General features: G+C 41.5%; 1 protein-coding gene across 9 annotated transcripts in view; it reads right to left on the bottom strand.

The window, feature by feature from the left end:
• Nucleotides 1-342: 342 nt before the first annotated feature.
• The window catches only part of tmcc1a (transmembrane and coiled-coil domain family 1a), a 48257-nt gene continuing 25199 nt past the window's right edge, over nt 343-23400 (bottom strand). For 7 of the 9 annotated variants that reach the window (XM_040152275.1, XM_040152276.1, XM_040152281.1 and 4 more), the window contains 4 exons: nt 7937-8194; nt 6417-7108; nt 4530-4665; nt 343-2748 (listed from right to left, as the gene is read on the bottom strand). In XM_040152275.1, coding sequence (XP_040008209.1) covers nt 2434-2748; nt 4530-4665; nt 6417-7108; nt 7937-8194 — 1401 coding nt within the window. In that variant the 3' untranslated portion in view covers nt 343-2433. Of the gene's footprint in view, nt 2749-4529; nt 4666-6416; nt 7109-7936; nt 8195-9158; nt 9285-9356; nt 9546-23400 lie in introns of those variants that run through there. The other 2 variants (XM_040152282.1, XM_040152283.1) reach the window with 2 other exon arrangements.

Below are 23400 nucleotides of genomic sequence, written 5' to 3'. Positions count from 1 at the left end.
ACTGCGGTTAAAGGGGCCTTCCACCCAACCTGTTTCCTTCCTGATAAGGAGTGACACCTCCTTGTGTTCAGAGCCCCCCAACTCTCTCATAAGAGACCATTCACACAAACTAAACACAGCCTTTCACGGTCATGGGAAAAACACCAAGGGGATACAAGGCATAAGATCGCCATCTAGTGGTCACACGACGAATCTGCAAGGGGGGGATTTTTTTTTTTCCAAAAAGGACATGGACCACATAAATTCATCACACACACACAAACACACGCCCGCTCACAGAGAAGGAGATTCATTGAAACAAGTCACTCTGAAGAAATAGTAATAGTACATGAGTTAGTCAGGAATGCACTTTATTTATTTCACACTTAGAAAAGGACGTCAGAAGGCACTAGAGTGGTTTAGCACACAACCTTACATTACAGGAGATACTGCAAGGTCAAGCTAAGGTCAAAAGTCAGCTCACTCTCAACTTGTCCACTGCACCCACCATGGCAAAATTGAAACAAATCAATAAATCTTCTTCCTGCCATTTTAACTGAATGTTTGACATGAGAGGAATCAACTTTATCAACGTTTTGACAAGAAATGAGCTAAATTCCTCTCTGTAGCTTTTACGTTTAGACAAGGATGACAGTGATCCTGACCTGAGTCAATTCTTCTTATGCCACTGACTACTGTCTTAAGAATGACAACCTTTGACGTCTCTATCAAAGGTTTCAAAAGCCCCAGCCCGACCTATCTGTTATCTAGCAGTGTGCTAAAGTGCAGCTGTACAATTCATATGATCCCACTATCTGTTAGGAAATCAGCTTCTCAGCAATGAAATGCAGGGTGGACTGTTAAATGGCTAGGTCATCTTGTTGTGTCCTTGACTAGATGACAAAGAGGGAGAGTATAAGAAAGACTGGACGCCGAGCCAAGGAATTGTACTCAAGGAAGCAAGGTGCAGAAAAATGCAACTGAGGATCTGGATCAATTTCAAGTTCAGATTCTCTAATAGATTTTCCCTCAAAAGTTATATCTCCCAAAAAGATACACCCTTGACATCCAGGCAAGACATTCATGACATATCTGAACAGAAGCTAAACCTGCTGAGCAACCTCCCCTTTCTGTCCTGTCAAGTTGGACCCTTTGGGTGCGCAGGCATCCCTGGGTTTTAACTAAGGTTTGGCACTGGGTGATTAAACCATTACATAGTGTACATGTAGAAAAAAAATAAGGACGGCCACAGAGATCATATGCAGAGAGAGTGTCTGAGGAATAGTACAATGTCACATGCTGACAGTGGGCATCTGACTGGCATGGCAGTGGAGACGACTTGCACTGTAGATATGAAGCAGCAGCATTCCTGTTCCAACTGTGATGAAGCTGGAAAAGCACCAGTGGTCTCTCTTTCCTTTCCTGATCACATCAAATATGGCGGTGGGGGAGGCAATTATCCTGGCAAATTGATTTTACTTGGACAACAGCCTTTTCTCATTGCTTTTAAAAGCAAAACTGGTTCCTTTGTAATTTTCTTAATGAAAACATGAAGCATTGTATACATGTTGCAAATATGGCAGATGCTTGAAAATAACCAGATGTTCTCTGTGTTCATGTGCTGTCTCTATGGTAAGCAGCCCGTTGTAGTTTTTCACTCTAAAGCTGGCCCATTTTTTCTTCACTTTTTTGTTTCTTTAATAATCTCCCCTATATAATACAGTTTTTCCTGTTTTACTCAAAAACAAATAAGTAAAAACATGTCATATTTGCTATTAGAAATGGTAAGGAAGCACAAAATGTCTCTAGTCATCATGGCACTCAAAGGCCATAGTCAGTCCTTCAAAATGTTCTGTCTGAACAAATTTCCTCACAGCAAGAAAGGAGCAACTCCCAGGAAGGTTTGCAGCCATGGTTCAAATCTACCAGTCACAGCTAGGTAAGAGTTCTCTTCCTAAAGGCAGTCAACCACATTATCACATTTGCAGTACTCTACAATTGGACTGGGCCTTTGGGGCAAATCGCCAGCCCAGTTTCCTGTCTAAACTCCCCTTCATGTAGAGTTAGAGGAGCATAATGCTACATGGTACTGAATAAAATAACATTAAAAATAAAAATAATATTATTAGAAATAATAACATTATAATTGATTAAACTCTAAAGATAAAAACAGTACAATGCTGCATTCTGTGAGGAATAACAACACAATAGTTCATTTCAAAATGTAAACAGTCTCATCTTTCTTAAATGAAAATCATGAGTGTTCTCAACTGTACTCCGTTTCTTCCACTTTATCTTGATTCCAGGGCATGTCCGAAAGTGCTCAGCTGAATTTTCAGTGCCCGGCCACACAGCCATCCTAACCCAATCATGTTCTTCAAACATCCTGCATGACTGTGGCTACCGTTACATCACCTGGCGTCACCAAAGCAACATGTGCTGGCTTCGGTCTGGTCATCCCGGCGGCTGCAGAGCTCGGTGTGTGTACCCCGAGAGAGCGTCCCAGTTTCTCCACAAGAAGGCCAGCAGGAGGATAAGGAGGAGGGTGGAGACTGAGCGCGAGCGTGTCTTCATCAGGGGGACCACACAGTTGGCCACAGTTGAGACAAAGACCAGAAGGACAGCCATAAGGGCCAGTAGCACATTGATAAGTTTTCCCAGGAGGGTCCTGGCTGTGGCATTTTCCAGCCCCTCCAACTGGACGACCTGCTGTTGCTGCTGCTGAAGCTCCATTTTAGAGATCCTAGTCTGACAGGCCTCCAACGCCTCCTGCAGAGGACACGCAGAAGAAGAAAAGTCAGCCAAATCACATATTTCATACATTTAAAGAAGAAAATCAGAATACATCTACAAGAAGAAAACCCACAATATACCACACACTCAGTGGCCGCTTTATTGTGCTGGAATGAATTATATTGAATTGTGTTTCTAATATTCTTCCCCCTCATGTCTGTAAGTAATGTAGAATTACACCTCTGAGCATAATGCAGTCCAGTTCAACACCACTGCAAACTACAACCTCATTAATAAACAGAGTTAAATTAACACCTCTCCGATAATTTCATTTAAAACTTAACATTATCTTCCTCGTAAAGGTGGAATTTATGGCTGAACTGTTTCATTGGACTGTATTAGAGTTTACAGGCGTACCTAATAAAGTGGGCACTTAGAATATATTTCATAGACCTCTACCACCCCCTGCTGTCAGGGAAAGGAAAATGCGGCAAGGGGCAACTTGAGCTGTAAATACACCTCATACAGGTATACATGTGCAAAAACACATAAACCTGAGCCCTCATAGACAACAGGAAAGGACAGGAGAACTGTGAAGCATTTACAAGGAAACGCTTATGTTTTGAACAAACAGACACTGATGTACAGACTGGATTCTCTGTCTCATCATCCTGTTTCAAGTGTCAACATGCATAATGAGATAACGCCTTTTAACTGTTCGCGGGTGCTTGACCTCCTGAAAGTTTCGGTTTAACTAAAGACGGACACCATGACGTCTAGTCTGAGCAGCCTATATTAGCTTACCACTAAGTAAGGCAGTAAGCTAGAGAGGCTGAGCACTTTTCCTTGCAAGACCTCTTAATGTGAAATAGACATGAAGAAATATTGTGAAATAAAGAATATTTACTGCAAACTTAAACCAGCAATTTGTGATATAATTTAAATGATTAAAACTCCATTTATCATTATGATAAGACTTTTTGTCACTCTTGTTATCACAGTAACTCAGTGTTACTTGTTGCTACAGTTAACAGGAGCTACCTGGCTAAATTCAGCTGTGCTTGCTGAGAGGTAGGAGGGCGTGTGATTGACTAAAAGTCCAGGAAGCAGGGATTAGTGACAACAGCATTAAAATAAAAGCATCACTGTGAAAAACACTACATTGAAATAAACACAGACTTGAAAAATGGCATTTTGAAATAAAACTACTACATAAGGACTGAAACAAATGATAAAATATTGATACTAGTTTTAATAAAATATTGAATTATTTCAAAGATTAGTGGTTCATTTATGTGTTTCCGTGCATGTCCTGATATGTTTATTTATTTATTTATGTTTAATCTTTTCATGGAATTTATGTTAGATTGGAGGTCAGCATGTGAGAAGTGACCATAAAATTCTGCATTTAGCAGCTTATTGCTTTTTTTTAAATGTCAGAAGACAACAATTATATACACACAACTACTTCTATGATTGAATGCTTAACTCCAGTTAGTATCTTGCTATATCCATATGAAATGTCATGGAGCTTGGTGTTGTTTATAAGGTATTTTGTCATGGCCTTCAGCATGACTCAACCGTTCAGAAGTGAGGACCTAAACTGTCTATTTCAGTGAGTACTTTGCTTTACCCGCTAAAATTTCTTATCATCCTTACAGCACACTGCCATTCCTGTGTCCATTTATGACACATCCAGTTTTAAGTACAAAGACAGAATAAGAAAATGTAATTCTAACAGAGCTGATTTTTGTTCCAGCTAACTCAATTCAAACATTTGGACGGTGTGCTTGTGGACGTGAGCCTGACAGACGAACCTGGATGTCTCTGGCTCTCTCATAGGACTGGTAGGCGATCTTCTCCTCCATACTGGCAAGCTCCTGTTTGAGGTTCAGGATCTCATTCTGGTGAAGTTCTGTCAGGTCGTTCAGCTGCTCCTCCAGACGTTCACACCTGACCACACGGACATAGAAAACAAAACGCACACGTGAGTGTCGGAGGCATAATTAGCTTAGAAAAAGAGAAGCATGCAGGAATTAGTGGTAACAGACCCTGAAGGAATCTGACCACATGGCCACTGACTGAAATGATGACCGGCCCTGACAAGATTAGGACATGGTTACTCATCTGCTGATCCAACTGACCAATCAGAGACAGTCAGCAGTATGAGACTGGCCAATGGCATATGCCCAGCAGGAAGAGATGGATCTATACTGCTGTTTATTTTGGCAGGCACTAACTATCGGATGGACAACATAGGACAAGAATAGACAGAAGACAGCCTCTGTGCATGTTTGCCTAAACCTTTTCCCCTTTTAAAAAAATTATACAGATATTCTTAAAAGAGATACAGATATACTTGTATACTTATACAGGTAGGTAATATAAACATTATATAGTATGCAATGTGAGGTTCTGAGATGTGATTTAAAATGCTTTGCTTGTTTTTTTTTAATCTCACTTCATATCTTTATAAATCAAATACTTCTGTTTCTTTGACAGTTGATGTATTGTTACTAGTGACATTTCATACACATAATAAACACAATGAATCTGTCTTCAAAAAGAATCAATAGGTTAATCTAGGGCTCCAAATAGTGATTATTTTCAATATTGATTCATTTATTATATTCTTGATTAATGGAATATTTGTGTGATCTAGAAAAAGTTAGAAAACAGGGAATAGCCCAAGTTTGTTTTAGTTTAGACAGTCACAATTTAGGAAATATTTGGTTATGCTAAAGATGGATTCAGTCCCTGAGGAGCTATGTGGCAACATGATCGGTTTACGAGTGATTATTTCCCATAGGCAGGCTGAAAAGAGCTCCTTAGTGGTTGCTATTATTTTAGTCTTAGGGGACAAACACAGACTGCTCTGGATTCAGATGGACATTTTAGGGAGAAAAATGCTCTTTAACCCCCCCCCACACACACAAATTGTCCTGCCCCTTTGCTGCCCCTCTTAATCTTTGTGCCCTCTCATCAGAACATTCTGGAAGAATGTGAATGTGCTTTTTTAAGGCCAACTGCCCACTGAGTCTAAGTCTATATGCAGAGCTGGGACAAGGGCTGAAAAAACACTGAAGATCTTTGTACTTAGAGGACACTTGTGCAATGTGCAGATGTGTCTGTCCCTTTTGTGGAGCACCCAGTTTAAACGTAAACTGCTGCCTAACAAACAACAAAAACTAATATTCTCTTATATGCAGTGAAGAGGGTAGTAACAATTTAATACCCAGTTCAGAAAAATGCAAAAGCTACTTGTTAGGGGAACAGAGTTAGTCACTGTAACAGTCCTTTTTATTAAGGATACAAACAAAACAATAAGACTGCCACTCAAAATCCGAATAATGAATGTGACAGTGGCACATATGCTTTGAGACTAAGTATAAAAGCAGCACCGTTATGCAAGCTGTACATGTTTATGTAGATGAGGTCCATGTCAAGGTTTTGTTTTTATCCACTTTGAACTAGCTTTGATAAAAGAGCTGCCCAGAGCACAAGCAGAAGGAGTGTTGCCTGTGATGATACACCAGATAGCACAGTGATATGAATGACGAGTATGTGTTCAGAAGTTTCTTTCTAAATATAGTAGTTCTTCCTGATTACACACTTAGTATTTTAGGGGATTTCAGGATTTTACTGGAAATGCTTCAGGAATGTATGATACACACGTTGTTGTATGTTCTCTTTTCTCTCTGTACCTGAAGCGTTCCTCCTGTAGTGCTTGCATAACAACTGTGTAGTCTCTCTGATAGTGGCTCTTCAAGCCATCAAGGCTCTCCTCTAGCCTTGCCTGGCCCTCCCTCAGCTCCTGCACTTCCTGCAGCAGCATGTCCAGGCTGGAGCTCTGGCTCCTCTCCAGTGTGTTGCCCTTGGAACTGGGGGGGCCTCCAGGGGCCCCTGTGGTGCTATTGGCCCCCGCCGAGCCCGATGTAGCACTAGAGCAGTCATCCTCACTACCATACTTGGGACTGGACTGGAGGTGATGCCCAGCACTGCCCAGTGAACGTCCACTGGCCCCTGTCACACCTTCTTCCACTGAGGGGTCATCAAGCGAGTCTTTGAGTGAGGGGATGTTGTCAGCGCTGCCGAATTTGTTGCGAATCAGGGAGGCAATCTCTCGAGGTTTGGAGACGACGGCCCCTGCAGCGGAGTGGGTGGCCTGGGAGAAGCTGGACAGGCCTCCCTTGACGCTGTCCACCACACCTTCACTGAAGCCCGTGACTTTGGCTCCGACATCCTTCAGGCCCTGCTGCATGTCCCGCAGAACATCCTTGGGCTGGCGTGGAATACCATTGTGCTCCACCTCTCGCAGCTTCCGATGGTAGTGCTCCAGTTTCCTTTGCAGCTGCTGGATGGTCTGTGCTGACTTCTGGTTCTTTTTCTCAAAAACCTGACAGGCACAGACCAAGTTTTCATTAATGAGGATAATGCAAATGACACTGCAATAATCCACTCTACTTCCATATATTTAGTAAGCCCCCCTCCAGGCCTCTAGGGACAAACAGAACAAACAGGTTTAGCGTTAATGCACTAACTGTCACATAGGCTTACCAGTCTGTTGACTAGACTAGGTCAAAACCTAGTCTGTGGCTGGACCGCCTATTATCTGTTTGCTTCTCTCCTACTCTCTGTGCTCACGTATACAGCACTTTAATACAGCTGAATTTCCAAATAAAGCTGTTCTCATTTACATGCTTTTCTATTTCTGTTGTCAGACAATGGATCAAGTATGAAATAATGACTGAAACGCGGCCCATTAAGACCACATGTTAACCAGCAGTTACTTCCAAGCCAATTCCAAGCTGCCGCTCTATGGAAAAGTAGCTAAGGTTTGTCAAAAAGCTGCTAGATTTGTCGCTTGGTGCTTTTGTGAAGAAAAAGTCGCTAAGGGATGTGACAGGTCTGTAAATCTAGTGACAAAGGTGCTACATTTCATTAGCGCCAATTCATTTTGAAAGAGCAAAAGCCAGTGGGGAAACTCCAACACTCTGCCGGCCGACCAGTGGTGTACCTTCAGCCCTCAGTCACCTCGCATTCAGCTGACCAATGGTGTGACTTCATTACTCACTCACTCTGTCACGTTAATTCACGTTTAAAGAGCCGGCCCCATTGTTGCAGTCAGGCCAAAAATATGAGCAGATTAGTCGCCCAGATTAAATCTTTCACAAAATTGATATTTTATTAGTTTTAAAAAGAGCACAATAATTCTTAATTTTACCTGTTTGATGCGTGTGCTTTGCTGTTTGTCGGCATTGTTGGCCAGTTTGAGGTACTCAGCAACGTTGTCATCCCTGGCTGTCTGTTCGATCTTAATCTGCTCTGTGAGCTTGAGGATTTTCTGCTGCAGCTGGGCAATTGCCTGTTTGGTGCGCTGAGGGTCTGGGGTGCCATCCTCACCCCCTGGGAACGAACTGTCTGCCCCACAAGACACAGCCAGGGGTGTTTGGCCCAGCCCACTCACCTCCAGCCGGTCGATCTGAAGAGAGGACACAGGAGAAAATGAGACGGAGACTGGTGTAGGCACAGGGTCAGAGGAATGAATGAGGAATTAAAGAAAATAAAAAGGAAGTTTTGGGGGGGGGTTAGGGAAGAAAAAGTGTGAGTTGCATATTAAGGTTTCTGAGTCATTTTGCTGACCCACTGAAAACAGAGGCTTCTGCATTTCTGCGACCAGTTGCCTGGAAAGAGGGCAAATTGAGGCATCTTAAAAGGCTGCTTGCAGTTTGCAGTTTGTATAAAGAGGAAGATGAAAGATATTGATTTTTCATTCGTGGCTTTACAAAGAAAAGAAAGTGCAAGGAAAAATTAATTTTCATATTTTTCAGCACATCCATAAAAATATATCTACATTGTTTTATTTCAGGGAGCGACAATATAGGACAAGACTAGCAGGATATTAGATTGTTGTTTACAAGAGTGTCACAGATTGAGAATATTTGTCTGTGTTGCTTTTTCAGATGTTGACCTGATTTTGTCAATAGGCCACAAAGCATTTGTGGAAAAAAAAAAAAAAAAAAATCAAAGACACTATTTAAATTGTGTTTTTCCTGTATTTTCCCAAAACTAGATAAACTCAAACGGAGCAAATAAGGAACCTAGCACCTTCAATCACAGGCAGACGGTGTGATTCATTTCCTCAAACGCCTCGGGGGAAGAACACACGGATCACTGTGATACTGCGGGAGCCAATCGTGCTTCAAGGGGGGATTGTGATCAGAATACATCTTCTCATGAAGTGCATGCGTGCAAAAGAAGCAGCTAAACCAGACAGCCCACCGTGGGATTCAGAAGCCAAGCCGGGACACCGAAAAGCCGAGGGACAGGGGAAGACCTCGAGCAGAGACGCCCCGTTGACAGTTATTCACCTTTGCACGTAACTCAGCTTAATATTAACACACACGCACAGGACAGGTAAAAACATAGAAGCGCCAGAGGCTCACCTGTTTGCACATTGGTATGACTAACTGATGACACACATCGCAGGCAACAACAGAAACCACAAAGCCTCCGGGAGAAAGCCACAACTCCCGATAAAAGTTTCTCTCTACCAAGTGCTAGACGGTAAGAACTCGCAACATTCAGGGAGTCATCTTCACTCACGAACGCGACCAACATCATGCGCGAAAAGCGTCGCTCACCTTTCCGTTCGTCAAACGGAGAAATTGTTCCCAGTGCATTTTCTCCAGAGTGAAGTCGAGCTATGTGTTTTCATCTGTCCGGACGCTTTTGTTTAAGTTAAACAGCAGAACCCGAGCCCCGTAAAGTTCACCCCCGACCCCGCGCGCCGATTCCCCGAAGTTTCGCCGGACGCTCCTGCCGCAACCGACCCGCCGGGCTTGTTGTGAAAGTTGAAGCGCACCTGAAACTCAGCAAACTGGGCAGAGAGGAGAGCTCCGCCCACCTCCCTTCCCCTCCCCGCCCCTCCGATGGGATGACATCATCCTGTGAGGCTGCACGGCAGGCGGCCGCCAATCACCCGCGCAGAGAGCAAAAAATAGATCCTCAGTCAGGGACTTTTCATTTTACTGTATGAGGTTCACCGACGGACCAAAACGAAATCCACAACACTTAATAAAAGATATTGCTCGGCTACAATCGCCGCGTCTATCACAGCAAGAATCAGAATCAACTTTATCGGCCAAGTATATTGACAAATGAAAGGAACTTGACACTGGATCTGAGTAGCTCTCTTTATACTTACACACGGTGCAGAATGTAACCAAGTAGCCTACATTTAGGGAAGCACTGTGCTTAAATAGAAATTTGAGGTACTCGTACTTTACTCTAGTATTTCATGCCACTTTATACTTCTGCGCCCTTACAATTCAGAGGGGAATGGACCTCTTACTCCATTCATTCTACAGCTGTCGTTATTCCTTACGTTTCAGATTCAGATTTTACATACGAAATATATGATGACTTTATAACATATGATACACTGTTGTAGATTAAACTACCCAATAGCATATAAAATAGTTCTTGACCAACAACAGCAGGAAAATGCCACTTACACATAAAGTAAATGCATAAATATTATTCCAATAATATAATATTTAATTGAACATCTCTAACAGGGGCCAGCTTTCTGAATTATAAGTACTTTCACTCTTGATACTTATATACATAGGTAGGTACATTTAAATGATAATACTTACCTATTTTTATTTAAGTGATATAATGAATGCAGGACTTTTACTTTTAACTTTTAACTTGAGTATTTTCACATAAAAATATTACAACATGGACAATTTTACAGGACGATACAGATACAGACATACAAATAAAGATATTAAACTACACAAATGTAATTAAAATGAAATATACAGCTATGGAACAAGGAAACAGGTAGTCACCCTTGGGAATTATTACTAGGGAATATCATTAATAATTGATCTCATCTACTGTATGTGACTTTTAACAACAAACAAATGACTGAACTACAGATGAATGAGCAACAGAAACCCACACTACTGCAAAAAAACAGTTCAAATGCTTGATTATCAGTATCTCAGACTAAGATGAGAAAGTTTCTTGGCTAATTTACAACATAAATTGGTAAACAATTACAGACAGGGGCAACAAATATTTGCTATCAGACAGTTAGTGTGTGAAGTGAAATCCTATAACTGAGTTGAACAAGAGGCCAAAGGGCAGACTGGGAGTCTGTGCCGCAATGTGAGACTATACCAACACCCAGTCTCTCTGTCTGTGTCCGTTCCAGCCAATAGAGAGGAGTACAAGAGGGCAAGTAAAACCAGTCCAACATCTCTTTACCACATACACACTCACTTAGCCAAGGGCACATTCCTCTGAGTGCTAGAAAACACTACACATTTGGCAATTTATTTAAACTTTTCGGGTAATTTGGCTTTAAATCAACGATTTTGCATTGTGTTGATTACTGTAGAGCGGCATTAAATAGAGGAAGGATCACATCCATGAGTTAATTTACCTAATAAATGTGTACAGTAAGTCTCACCATTATTAAATCCTCTTGACGGGCAGCCAAGGCGATCAAATGAATCACTGAACTAGAATAGCCTGCCGGGTTGGCACAGAAGAGAACTAAGAGGTGGCGTTTCAGAGCAGCACATGGTCTGTTCTTGGCTATAAACACAACAGTATTAATAGCTTTATGAGAGCAAGCATGAATGAAATGCCCGTTTCATCCATATGAGCGCTCCATGAGGTAAATGTGAAGATGTCCCAGTTGGCTCCTGTCTCACAGATGACTCAATTATTTGAATAATCAAACATATGCCCTCTGACTAAAGATATAGATAAAGAGGTCAAAGGACGAGTCAGCTGAACCCTTTGAACTGGATTACCCTTCAACGTGGAGCAGATAGAAGTTTTAGACACTGTGATAAGAAGGCGTAATGACCTGTACACACTGGCACCAAATCAAAGCATTTTCATTGATCAAAAAATTCACTGTCAGCAGAGTTCTTCAGTTACGTAAGCGAAAGAACCACAAATGGTTGGTCAGTTATGTGGTTTCCATGAGTGTGCACTTCTTTATAGCTCTCACTGTATATTGTCCGTGATTGGTCACTGCACAGTTATCAACTTTTATACTGGCTAAGGGTACTGTTATGTTACCACACATATCAAAGAAATGCTTCATCCCCGTCCCTGTTCCAGTTAGCAAACAAATTGTCTGTACGATCAGTGTCATCTCCAAATGGTTGAGTTTTTCTCTGACTAATCGTGTATGTAATTAAAGATGGTGAGCTGAAGGATTAGGCTAATTTCCCAGGGTTAACAGAGCCAAACAGGTGGATGTACTGAGCCACTGAAGCAAGAAGCGATAGGCACCGCATCACTGGAGCCTGTGTAGCCTAATGAGGGAAGCTGAGTGTGTGTGTGATTGTAATTGGGGGGCTGCCTGATCCCACTCTGATTAGACTTTATCAGTAAGATGGAAAGACAAAGGGTCTGCATGGACCTGTCCCCTGCTCCTTGCATGCATAACACACACACTCTTGGAGGGGTGTTTTTTCTCACTCCACCCATGTCCCCAACTAAGATCGCCTGCTGGTGGGCCTGGTTGTGCAACAGCCTCTGATCCAAGTAAAGCTGGTTAGAACCATGAAAGGGCAACCCCGACTTACCTTGGATCCACCAGAGGCCTGGGAAAACACCAGCCAAACCTAAACATGCAGACCCCTGCCCATATATCTAACACAAACAGGCATTTAGTCTGCATTACTGGGCTAATGTTATTAGATATGAATCACATATAATTAGATACACAAAACAAGAACATCTTGTGCTGCCCAATTTCAATCTCTCTCAGCCACACGGGACACAAATATGCCCCAAATTCTTGTCTTTTCAATGTAGGTCATAGATGATGATGGACCGATGCTCTCACAGAGCAAAATGGACTGATGCTGTCAAAAACATATTCCTATTTTCGGGGCAATCTCTCAGTTCTTTCTCATTTTGACCCGATAGCTTCAGACATCCCCTGCTTTCCTCTCATCTGAGTTCTGTTTAATGTGTCTGTTGTTTTGACAGATGACTCAGGTGAGTTTAGGTTCAGTTAAGGCCGAGATGTTCTGAGGGACAAACAGTGGAAACAGACACAATCTTAAGATTCTTGTTGTACACTGATGGATATCGACACTCTAACCAGTTTAGGGTGAGAGGAAATTTGAACCCGAATTCTTCGCCTTACAGTTGCTTATTGTTTAAAGACGTATAGATTTTTACATCACGTTTAAGAATGAAACAAAATCATCATAACTTTATGTTTTAGACTTACAGATCACAAAATGGTCTTAAATACAGTATTTAGCGTAAACATGGCAATCATAAACCACATCATAGTGCTGTGCTGTGACTGTTTTGGATATAAACATTTTGGTCTGAAACGCTTAAGTTATCTTAACCTCTTTCTGTTTACTTTAGCATTAGAAACCGTTATGTGGTCAAAGTTGGGCTTTTGCTAGTTGCATGTGCGATTGCAGAGGAAAAGTACCTTTTTGGTTGTCATGCCTCGCATTCCTGCTGAGTGGCTGAGGGCTTCCTGTGATGTCAGCTTGTGTCTCTTGTCAAGCAGTGATTTCACAAATGAAGAATGAGACCGTGAGGATGTAAATTCAGGTTTCTTTCTGAGAAATCTGGTCTGCTCTACACATCTCCTATTACAGCATTCTCTGAAGTATGGAAGCGGTGCAGCGCTGATATGTCATGGAACAACAGATTTTTAGCGGTTGTAGGCTACCTTATCTACAGAGTCCAATATCCATGAGGGATGGGACCTTGGATCCATGGAGGACATAAGATACAGGGTTTTTAGGTGTTCGTCTAGAGCTGCAGTGAAATACTTTCTGTAATCTATCCACTTGTAAACAGTCATTTCACATTTTACAGCTGTCTCCTCTCCCTTTATACCACTTGTATCTCTGTGACTTCATCACTCACCCTGCCTCAAGGCCAATCATCTCTGGCAAACTGAACTTCACACTCCTGATTAGTTGGTCTGATCTTTAACCCTGCACCCTGGGGATCAGAAAGTGAACACTGTTGTCATAGCAACAACATGACAGTACTGAGTGATCTCGATGTATTTTATTAAACAGATAAAAACGATTGCTTTGTGGTGGTGGGTAGCAGAGTATGCATGGCGAAGGTTCATGGAGTGTGGAGCTGCTAGGGATGGGCATTATAAGCAAAAATACTATTCGATATTCACTAAGACGTGACCCCAAACTCTTTTTCTGCTGCCCCTTGACACAAAAGATTTGTTTTTCCAAAGGGATCCAAAGTGGGAACAATGAACCCCATTCACCAGATATGGAAAATTACATAACTCCATGTGATGCTGGACAAGGGGCAATTTACTCAACACATGCACTCATGAATGAACACGCAAGACAAAGTTGTTCTAATAATTATGCACAACAGATAGACTCACATACACGCACAAATAGCCGATGCCCGCCCGTGAATTTCTGAAGGAATTCAGAGGGTGTGAGAAAAGCCCTGCATGTTCACATCCAAAAGAAAGAAACTGAGAATGCTGAGAGTGCAGGTCTAGGGAGAAAGAAAGAGAGAAAAACACAGCCTTTTGTAGTGCTCCGCTATCACAACAAAGACTTTAAATCCCTGTGATTTCAAGAAAAAATCTGTTTCACACCAAGAGCTTGGTCTCAGATTCTATGGCTTCTAAGTTTCTGGAATGACTTATGGTTTCAACACAGTATTGTATTTAGTTACAAAACACATGATAAGTAAAACAGCCCTTTTAACGGGTGAGCAGCCATCTAAACTTTATACCAAACACATGTACTGGTATCATGAAATACCAGTACCAATACCATAAAATGAGTCAAAACCTCAAAACATAAACAATAGAAATGATGAGCATAAACACACACACACACACACTATAAACATGTGGAGACTCACGGTGGTGAGAGTAGGAAGTGGAGAGCTGTCAGCAGCTACCAGGTTGAGGATTACCTCCATGGCAGGGAGGCGCATGTGCACGGCTTGGACTGATTTCTGTCTATCTGTTTGTGTGTCCCTTCGGAGACGACCACAACCGGGGAATAGGGGAAGAGCGGGACCGCGGCCCTGGGAGAGCGCTCATCACTCAGGACACTTCTCCCAAACAAAGTCCACTTGACTTAAAGTCCACTGGACAAAAACTCCACTTGGCAACTTGTAGGAGTTAGTGTTGGCTTGACTGAATATCCAGAATCCATAGAGGGCTCAGTCCCTCCTGCAGTGAACCATGACTATTGATAGCTGCAGAGTCTACCGAGTGCTGTGCTGCCTGTTCACAGAGCAGCCGCTCCTCAAAGCCCATGACCGCTTCAGCATAAACACATGCTCTGCAGTACACAGCAACCAGCAGACAGTCTACAGAACACACATATATGCACTTTGACAACAAGGACTCCTCTGGAGCAAAGGGTCTGTCAGATGCAGGTTTGGGGTGACAGAGCCGAGGCGGTTAATCGGATGAAGACTCACAGGGTTGGATGGAGGTATGGTTAAAAGAAGGAAGAGTTTACAGTGAAGTGTTCAAAGAGTCCATCGGGCATAAAATCCTCAGAGGAAGAAAAGAGAGGCAGAGACCCAGAGAGGACGGATGTGAGGGGAACGGGGGAGCAGGCAGGAAAAAAAGAGCCCACCAGGAGCTGTCACTGAGTGGGAGACGGAGCGAGGGAGGGAGCAAAGGAGAAAGGGGTTTTGAGAAAGCTTCGTTAAGGGAGGAGGGGGGTGGGCTTTTCTTCTGTTGGAGTTTCTAGGCCAGCTCAGCTCCATAACAGTGGCTAGTTCAGGCAGAAAGAAAGGGAGAAAAATCTTCCACTCCCTCCTTTCAATTATCACACAGTTTGATTGTCGCAGCCAATCAGTTTGGCGAGTGATCATGCTGTAATGAATCACCTTCCGCTGCCTCAGTGCACTAACAAACAGGGTTAGACCAAGTGTGTCTGCTGACCAATAACACATACTGAACTGACTGAACTGTTTTTGAAGTGGCATGTTTTTAACATAAGTTGTATAACACTAAATACATACATGTAAAGGAATGAACAGTTTTGGTTTAAGGTGGAGAAAAAATTTCCACAGTCTTACTTACACAGATTACACAGTATTATGATGATTACAAAGCTGCCATTCAAAACTGTGCATATGTGTGCACACATGACTATGGCCTGTAGCTGCGTCACTGCATTACTTATCCACTGACGAAAGAAGTGCTTCAGCACTGCTTCGGAAATAATCTACTCCAATTTCACAGCAACAGTATGGTGATCACTTTCACTAGATGGCTAAATTATGTTTACAGACAACAGTTTGTTAGTAACTTGCCAGGTCGAAATGAAACTATCCACTTCAACTACCATTCAGTGGATATTTTCATTTTGACCTGAGGTAACTATCAAAATTAAGTGCATAGCAGTTTGATGTTGGTCACCTTCACTGCATTAAACACATGGAGATTTATACTCAAATGCTCCCCATTTTGTGAGTTTTGGTTCATTGCTCACCACAATAAAATCTTGGTGTTTTTGAGCCATCACTTCCAAAAGTGTACAAACCAATTAGGGAGAAAAAGCAAGGCAGGGAGCGTAGAGGGTAACACCGAACAAGGGCCAGTAAAGACTTCTGTGCAGAGGCCGACAGGAGGGAGGGGGAGAGGAGAACATGAATACAGGCTTTAATGAGAGAGTGGGAGGAGAGAGGGGACCGGGAGACAGGGTAGGATTTAGGGGGGAAAAAAACCTGCTTATAAAACCTGCTTATATTAGAACAAACCCAACTTGCTCAGATCAAAGTGCAAGTGTGTGAAGGTGTAGGTGTGTCCCCAGTATTGAATAAAAAGGACACACGGCAGCATTAGTGGTTGAGAAACTGAGGCCAGTCCTTCATTGCAAGAGAAAGCCAGTTATTCCAAAGCTGAATATCAATAAAGCTACTGTATATCTTCGTTATATCCCTTCACTCTCTATTCACATCTACACAGTATATTCTTTTTACAGTCTTTGTAACTTTATTTAAACCAATGGCCTTTTTAAGTTCTTAATAACTACTAGCTAGTTTCAAATTACTGATTCACTAAATCTAGTAAATTAGCTAGAAAAGACTGCAATGAGCTGTAACTCACTGGAAAGCTCCATAACGCCAAGGGGAGGCTGCAGATTCAGGTGATAATTCTCTTCAGGTTCATCACTACATGTGACACTGTTAACATTGCCACGTTGCCATTTGATTCATTTTTAATATAAAAATATTTATTATAGCTGCTTGAAGAATAGCTGGTGTAACTAGTTCATGGACTGTATGTAGTGGGAAGTAGATGGTAAGTAGAGTACAAAAATAAATAAAAGTTAAAATCATCATTAGGTCTTCTTCTTACAGATGACTTAACCGTCAATTATTAGTCACTTAGGGTAATCCCCCACTGGATCTTTTGACCAACAGGCTCTTTTCAGACATGAATGCATTACATACATTCTTTGCCCTTCTCTCTGCCTCATTCCAGCCTGAGGTCAAAATCCCCCGTGTAGCCTATGTAGCAGCTCATGGCAGTCCAGGAATACTCAAGCTTTCAGGGTGACTCAGGACATCTTTACAGTCTTTACTCTCTGGTAGCAAGCCTTAATAACATACCACAAATAGCAGAGTGGCACTGCAGTGAGGAATTCACAGGGGGGGGGTATACTCTTGTCCTGACAAGTGACTGATGCCTGAAAGGAAATAGAAAATGGAGATGCTGGCCTCAAGGGCAGTTTTACCTTATTAGTGGCACATTAGCTGGTCAAAATTATAGGATATAAAGAACAGCTGTGGCTTGCCATAGGTGAAAATTAATGTTAGCTACATGTTAATTAAGATTGTAACTATGTACTATGTAGTACTTTGTACTATGAGGCTATTACAAGGATAATTTATCTTTGCAATGTGTTCCAGAGTTTGAAAAATACACACCATTAGGCCTAATGGGGTACTATAATTAAATAAAATTAATCGGAATTAAATTTTCAACTCAATTACAATATCACAAACACAGTGTTTCAATTTATGGGGTGAAATTTGGCATAATCACGCATCTTTTTACTGACTGCCCAAACATAAATCTTTCTATATCATTCATTAGATGCCATGTTTTCTTGATCTATTCTCCACGTAATGAATCTAGAAACATCCAGTCTCTGAGTTGTGTCACAGTCCTAACACATGAATGAAGAGTTGCATTGCACTGTTAATTTAGTTAATCTCTAGAATTTACAATAGATTAACCTTTATGTGCAAGTGTGTAAAAATTTCAGGAATTTTTGTGCAAACAAGGTCAGTAAAAAAAAAAAACAACCTCTTTTGAGATCCTTTTGTGGCATCTCATTTAACGGGTTTGAGACAGACAAAACAATGACCCATTACAATCTCTCTCTCTCTCTTGCACACACATGCATTTTGCGCATTTGTTAAGGGGACACGACCTGCTGAACTGGTGATGTATTTGGCCAATCCCGAGCAGACATGCTTATCTACTTAAATAACACACCCGGCAGTGGGAGTTTAGTAGGTGATATAGCATCACGTGATCAATAGCTTAAGAGCTCCTACTGCAATGAATGGGAACACAGAACATATACTGTATGTATATAATTTTCAGGAAAAAAATCTGTCTAAAGTACCAGTAATAGAATATACCATTTGAATGTTTTAATGTCATAACTTTTAAGGCTAAGGCCTGTATTTTACTTTGAACATTTTGGAATATGAAGCATTGAATGTAAACATTTTCTTAGACAAAAAGCACTAAAAACAACCAAGATGAAACTTTAATGGACATCTCTAACAGCTACTTCATTGTTATAGTAAATTAAGACAGATTTCAAGTATTTCTATCCCTTTGTATTTCAAGTGAGGGCCGGGCTACACGCAAACACGACAAACAGTGGGAAGTATTGAAAATCAAGCATTTTGAAGACAGGCAGTTGCAATTAGGTACAAGATGATTTATAATCAATGATTTAGAGAATGTTTTTCACTTGGTTAGAATGCTGTTGTTTCTATAACCGGAAACAAGTAAGCACCAGTACCAGGATTTGGTAAAATATGACTGTTTGGAAGCAAATACTGTTGCCCTTTTCTATCAAACTACCGTGGTGAAATTATTAAAAAATCTGATGTTTTACAGAAAGCTATAGCTACATAAGATTTCTTCAGTTTGACAACAGAGATACTGTACATTTTGAATAGACAATGCTCTGGCTGATGAGCCCACAGATGAAGGCATAGAAAACAACTTGTGTGGAGATCTTTCCTCAGCCAGCAGACTGAGGCAACAAGACACACATGATACATAGTACTCATTGTCACTCTGAGGACAGAGCCCAGTGCTGAACTGAGGCCAGGCGGGTACCACACAACCAGAAAGTTCTGGAAGCATCCAGAAGAGAAAGGGAAGAGACTGGCTCTGATGTAACTGGACTGGGGTAGGAAAAAGGGTGAATTGAGTAAGCGTGATAAACAAAGACAGAGTGTATATAGAGAATGAGAGTAAAACATAAAAGTTGACTTGAATTAGGGGTGTGAGAGCAATTACTGTTGGGACAAGGTGATGCTATAAGGCTTTAGATTTTTTTTTCCTGAAAATTACACATGTAACCATAGAATTAACTTAAATTTGTTTTACTGTGCCAACACCATGGTCACCTCCATGTGATCGTAAATTGTGATGGCTTGTGCTGTGGCATGGTTTGGGGGTGTGAGAGGTTACATAAAGGCAGAAGAGCGGGTGCTTTGTCTGCACAGACGGGGGGTAATTCAAGTCTGAGAGAAGAGACAACCATGACTCGGGGATCAGGCCTTTTTGAACAATACCTTCCACATAAAAAGAAACCCGCAATCCAACCCTGGCTGTCCGGTCCTTCCGAGTCTATGCTTCAGTGTAATCAATGGCCCTATGAGCAGTTACATAAACCACTGGGCACTTTATACACAGAGGCCATTATGACTGACGAAGTGAGAGTGCGTGAAACAACTTGGTAGCCATCTCTAATATTGGCATCTACAAGAGCCAGACAGGAAGGAAAACAAAGAAATGACAATAACAACAGCCCAAACAATTAGTGTTCTCAGCCTCATTCCCTTTCTGGAAGCTGGTAACAGTGAATATAATCAGTTCTACGTCAGAGAAGTAGGCATGTTAATGCCATTAATACTACTGATTAAAATGTGTTTAAAATGTCAGCTCACCCAAATAAAAATAAAATAAAATAAATAAATGTCTCACTTTAATGGTATCTAGCCATGCAGATAGATATAGTCCCATTTGCCCAGATTTCAAGATACATAACTTGGAATTTTGTTTTTGATGCTCAAAGTGCTGAAAATGACATTCAAACAACTTAACATAGTCTATCCAGACACAATTTCCTGTTTACACTGGAAAACCACATAACTTACTGTCAACTGTTTTTGTCGGAACCACTTTCTATTAAAGACCTACAGCTAATCAATGGTAACTACAGGAGGCTACAGGTCAGTATTCATGAAAACATAGCACATGTGTACACTATGAGGGTTTGCTAATGTTCGAACCTTTAACAGCGAGTATAGTTCATCTGTTTGGGGTATTGTGCACGCTGAAAGTGTAGGTAGAAGATATTGGAAAAAAACATTTACATAGAATGCCAATTTACCTTCAGTAGAGCTAGATTGATAAATTGGAAAGGTCTCTATATTGGCTGATATCAGCTTATTGCAGATGTATTCTTATAAACATATAAGTCAGCCAATAAATAACGAGAAATTGCAGCATTGATATGCCAAAGATAAGATGGAGGTGATTTAGGTCATTCACGTCTCGCTCAGTACACATTATGGTGACAATTCTTTTAATATGACATATATCTGATATTCTGTATATCATTATCTACTGACTCTGTATCAATGAATATTGGAATCAGCCTAAAAAAATCCAACATTGGTCTGTTTAAAACCTCCAGTGTTTCGTATGAATGGATGTGCAGGCGATAGTGTGATATGTGAAAGGGTTAGTTTGGGTATATCACGTCAGACAAAGAGTGTGCGTACTGCGAAGCACTGTCTGCACGTGAAGGGATTTGGAATGGGTACGTGGGGTGACACAGTGTTTGTCATTTGGTGGTGGTTGGAATTTGTTGGAGTTGTTTCTGTTTACACTAAGCCCATCCCCGTTACACATCATGGAAACAGAAAGAGCTCTAGCCCAAAATGCAGAGTTGGTCTGGCTGGACACTGTACAATACCCAGAGTAATATAGGGTAGTATCCAAGCTCAGACAGACTGCGAACCCATTCATACGCAGGAAGATGAAGAATCTAGAACAAACAGTCCCAGCTTTTAGGCCCTGAAAGATTATTTGGTCTGGCACCTTCTCAGTTTTCTTGTCCTCCCCACCGAAACCCCATACCATACAATGTTGCCCCATGTTGACCTCACTTCCCACTGTCAAACAGTTATTGGGGTTCTCGGGTCTGAGTACTGAGTACTGGGAAGTTTTAGTAATACTCCACTGTGTGAATTAGGCCACTAGGAAGCAGTAGATTTCATGACAGGAGGACAGATAATGAGAAATGGCATTTGGCTGATAGGAAGTTCTCATCAGTGCTAGACAGCTATTATCTAATGAAAATCTTAGAGGTTATTCTCAAATTGCACAATTGCGATTATCTAACAAAACAATGGTGGCTGTCTTATGTACTGAGGCTAACTTCCAAAACCATGCTCATAGTTTATAATAATCCTGAAATTTACATTTAATTTTGAACTAGTAATTTAGGAAATACATAGCTTAATTCTTAGGATTCACCCTGGAAAATCGCCTTTTCACAGCAGACATTTTGACTTGTCACAGTGAGAAAAGCACAGGTGTAATTAATAACATTAATTATGGCCTAGTTCTGTTTAGGTGTCTCAGTGGCCGTGCATATGAGCCAGTATCCACAATAACAGGGCCACAGAAGTTGCACATGTAACTGGAATATAGCCATAATTAAATATGTTAGCACACCTGTGCTTTTTGTCTAGACGCAACTTCGGGGCCAGCCCTATAAACACGAATGTCCATGAGTGACTGACTGAGGGCTCAAGTTACATCATCGGTCAGCCGGCAAAGTTTTGGAGTTTCCCCATTGGCCGTTGCACTTTCAAAATCATTTGGCACAAACAGTTGCAATTGCCTCATCAGGGGAGGCATTTACAGGCAGTGTTACCAATTTAGAGCCTTTGTTGCTATTTTTACTGAATTTTCAAACCCTTTAGCGACTTTTCTTCTTAAAAGCACCTAGCGACAAATCTAGCAACTTTTTTGACAACCCTTATCTACTTTTCCGTAGAAGACAGTCGCCAGTATTGCCCTGCGAGCGCAAGGTCGTGGTTTCCCTCCAGGGGCACTCCTCTCTGTGCGTCTCATTCAACTGACTACACAGCAGCTGACATAGATGGGAATTAACTTCTAACCTTCTCTCTGAGTGATCATTTTACAGGTAAATACAGCCGAAATCACGGCACAGTCGTTGTCTCTAACTTATGTGAATGGTGATTTTGTCAGAGGACGTCGCGGTTATAAAATCAGGCTTATGGCAGAGCAGAGCAGCAGCTTGGAAATGGCTCGGAAGTGACTGCTGGTTAACAAGCAGTCTTAAAGCCGTGTTTCAGTCACTATTTCATACTTGTTCTGTCGTCTGACAACAGAAACAAAAAAACATGTAAATGAGAACATTTTTTGGGGAATTCAGCTATATTAAATTACCGTATATGTGAGCACAGACGGTATGAGAGAAGCAAACAGATATAGTCCAGCCATACACTAGTCTTTTTCTACTAATAACAAGTCAAAATTTCTGCTGTGAACAACTCCTGTAACCCTAGTCATGATCAGAGTTGACACCCAGTAGAACTTGATAGTTTAGTCCGTTCCCCATTCTGCTCCACGTCTGATGCATCATATCATCGTCCATAATGAACACAGAAGGTATACAGATCTACTTTCAATAATATTAAATAGTCGTAGTCCTGCCTGTACAAAGCTTGGTGAATTTCTGTTCCAGGAATGAAGTTGGACCATCATATGATTAAACAGGAAAACAGGAGACAATATAGCAAAACCAACTACAGTCTAAACCCACCAGGGGGAGCCAGACCACAAACTATGCTACATGGTGCTTCGTCTCTGCTGCACGGATATCCAACTCTGTTATTGGTCTGTCTTTACCTGCAGCCATTTCCTGTTTTTTATTGCATTCTTTCATTATCACTCCTCCTATTGACAGACATGCCGCCCTCTATGTAACATAATTGTGACCTGATGTGGCAGTCACGTCAAGGCACACAGGTGCCTTGTGGGCTGATACTGTGAACAGAGGGAAAGGGAGGATATGTCAAGGAGTTGAACAGCAGAATGAGCCAGAGGGAGGGCGGAAAATGGTGTATGGTTGTATAGTATGTCTATACAGGAGATCACGAGAAGAAATTAAAAAGGTTGGAGATAAGTTTACATAATGTCAGTTCATGAAAGATATATGTCTATGTCAGCATGCAGAAAATGCCTTATTATGATTCTGTGTCATTTCATATTGAACATTTTCAAACATCTACATTATCTGAGTGAAAAGAACAAATATACTGTAACGTTTCAGTAGTTTAGAGTTAATTTCCCGGCGGGAA

Source organism: Xiphias gladius, chromosome 18 (assembly GCF_016859285.1).
Source record: "Xiphias gladius isolate SHS-SW01 ecotype Sanya breed wild chromosome 18, ASM1685928v1, whole genome shotgun sequence".
Lineage (NCBI taxonomy): Eukaryota > Metazoa > Chordata > Actinopteri > Istiophoriformes > Xiphiidae > Xiphias > Xiphias gladius.
The sequence above is the reverse complement of the archived record's forward strand: the minus strand, read 5'-3'. Positions and strand labels throughout refer to the sequence as shown.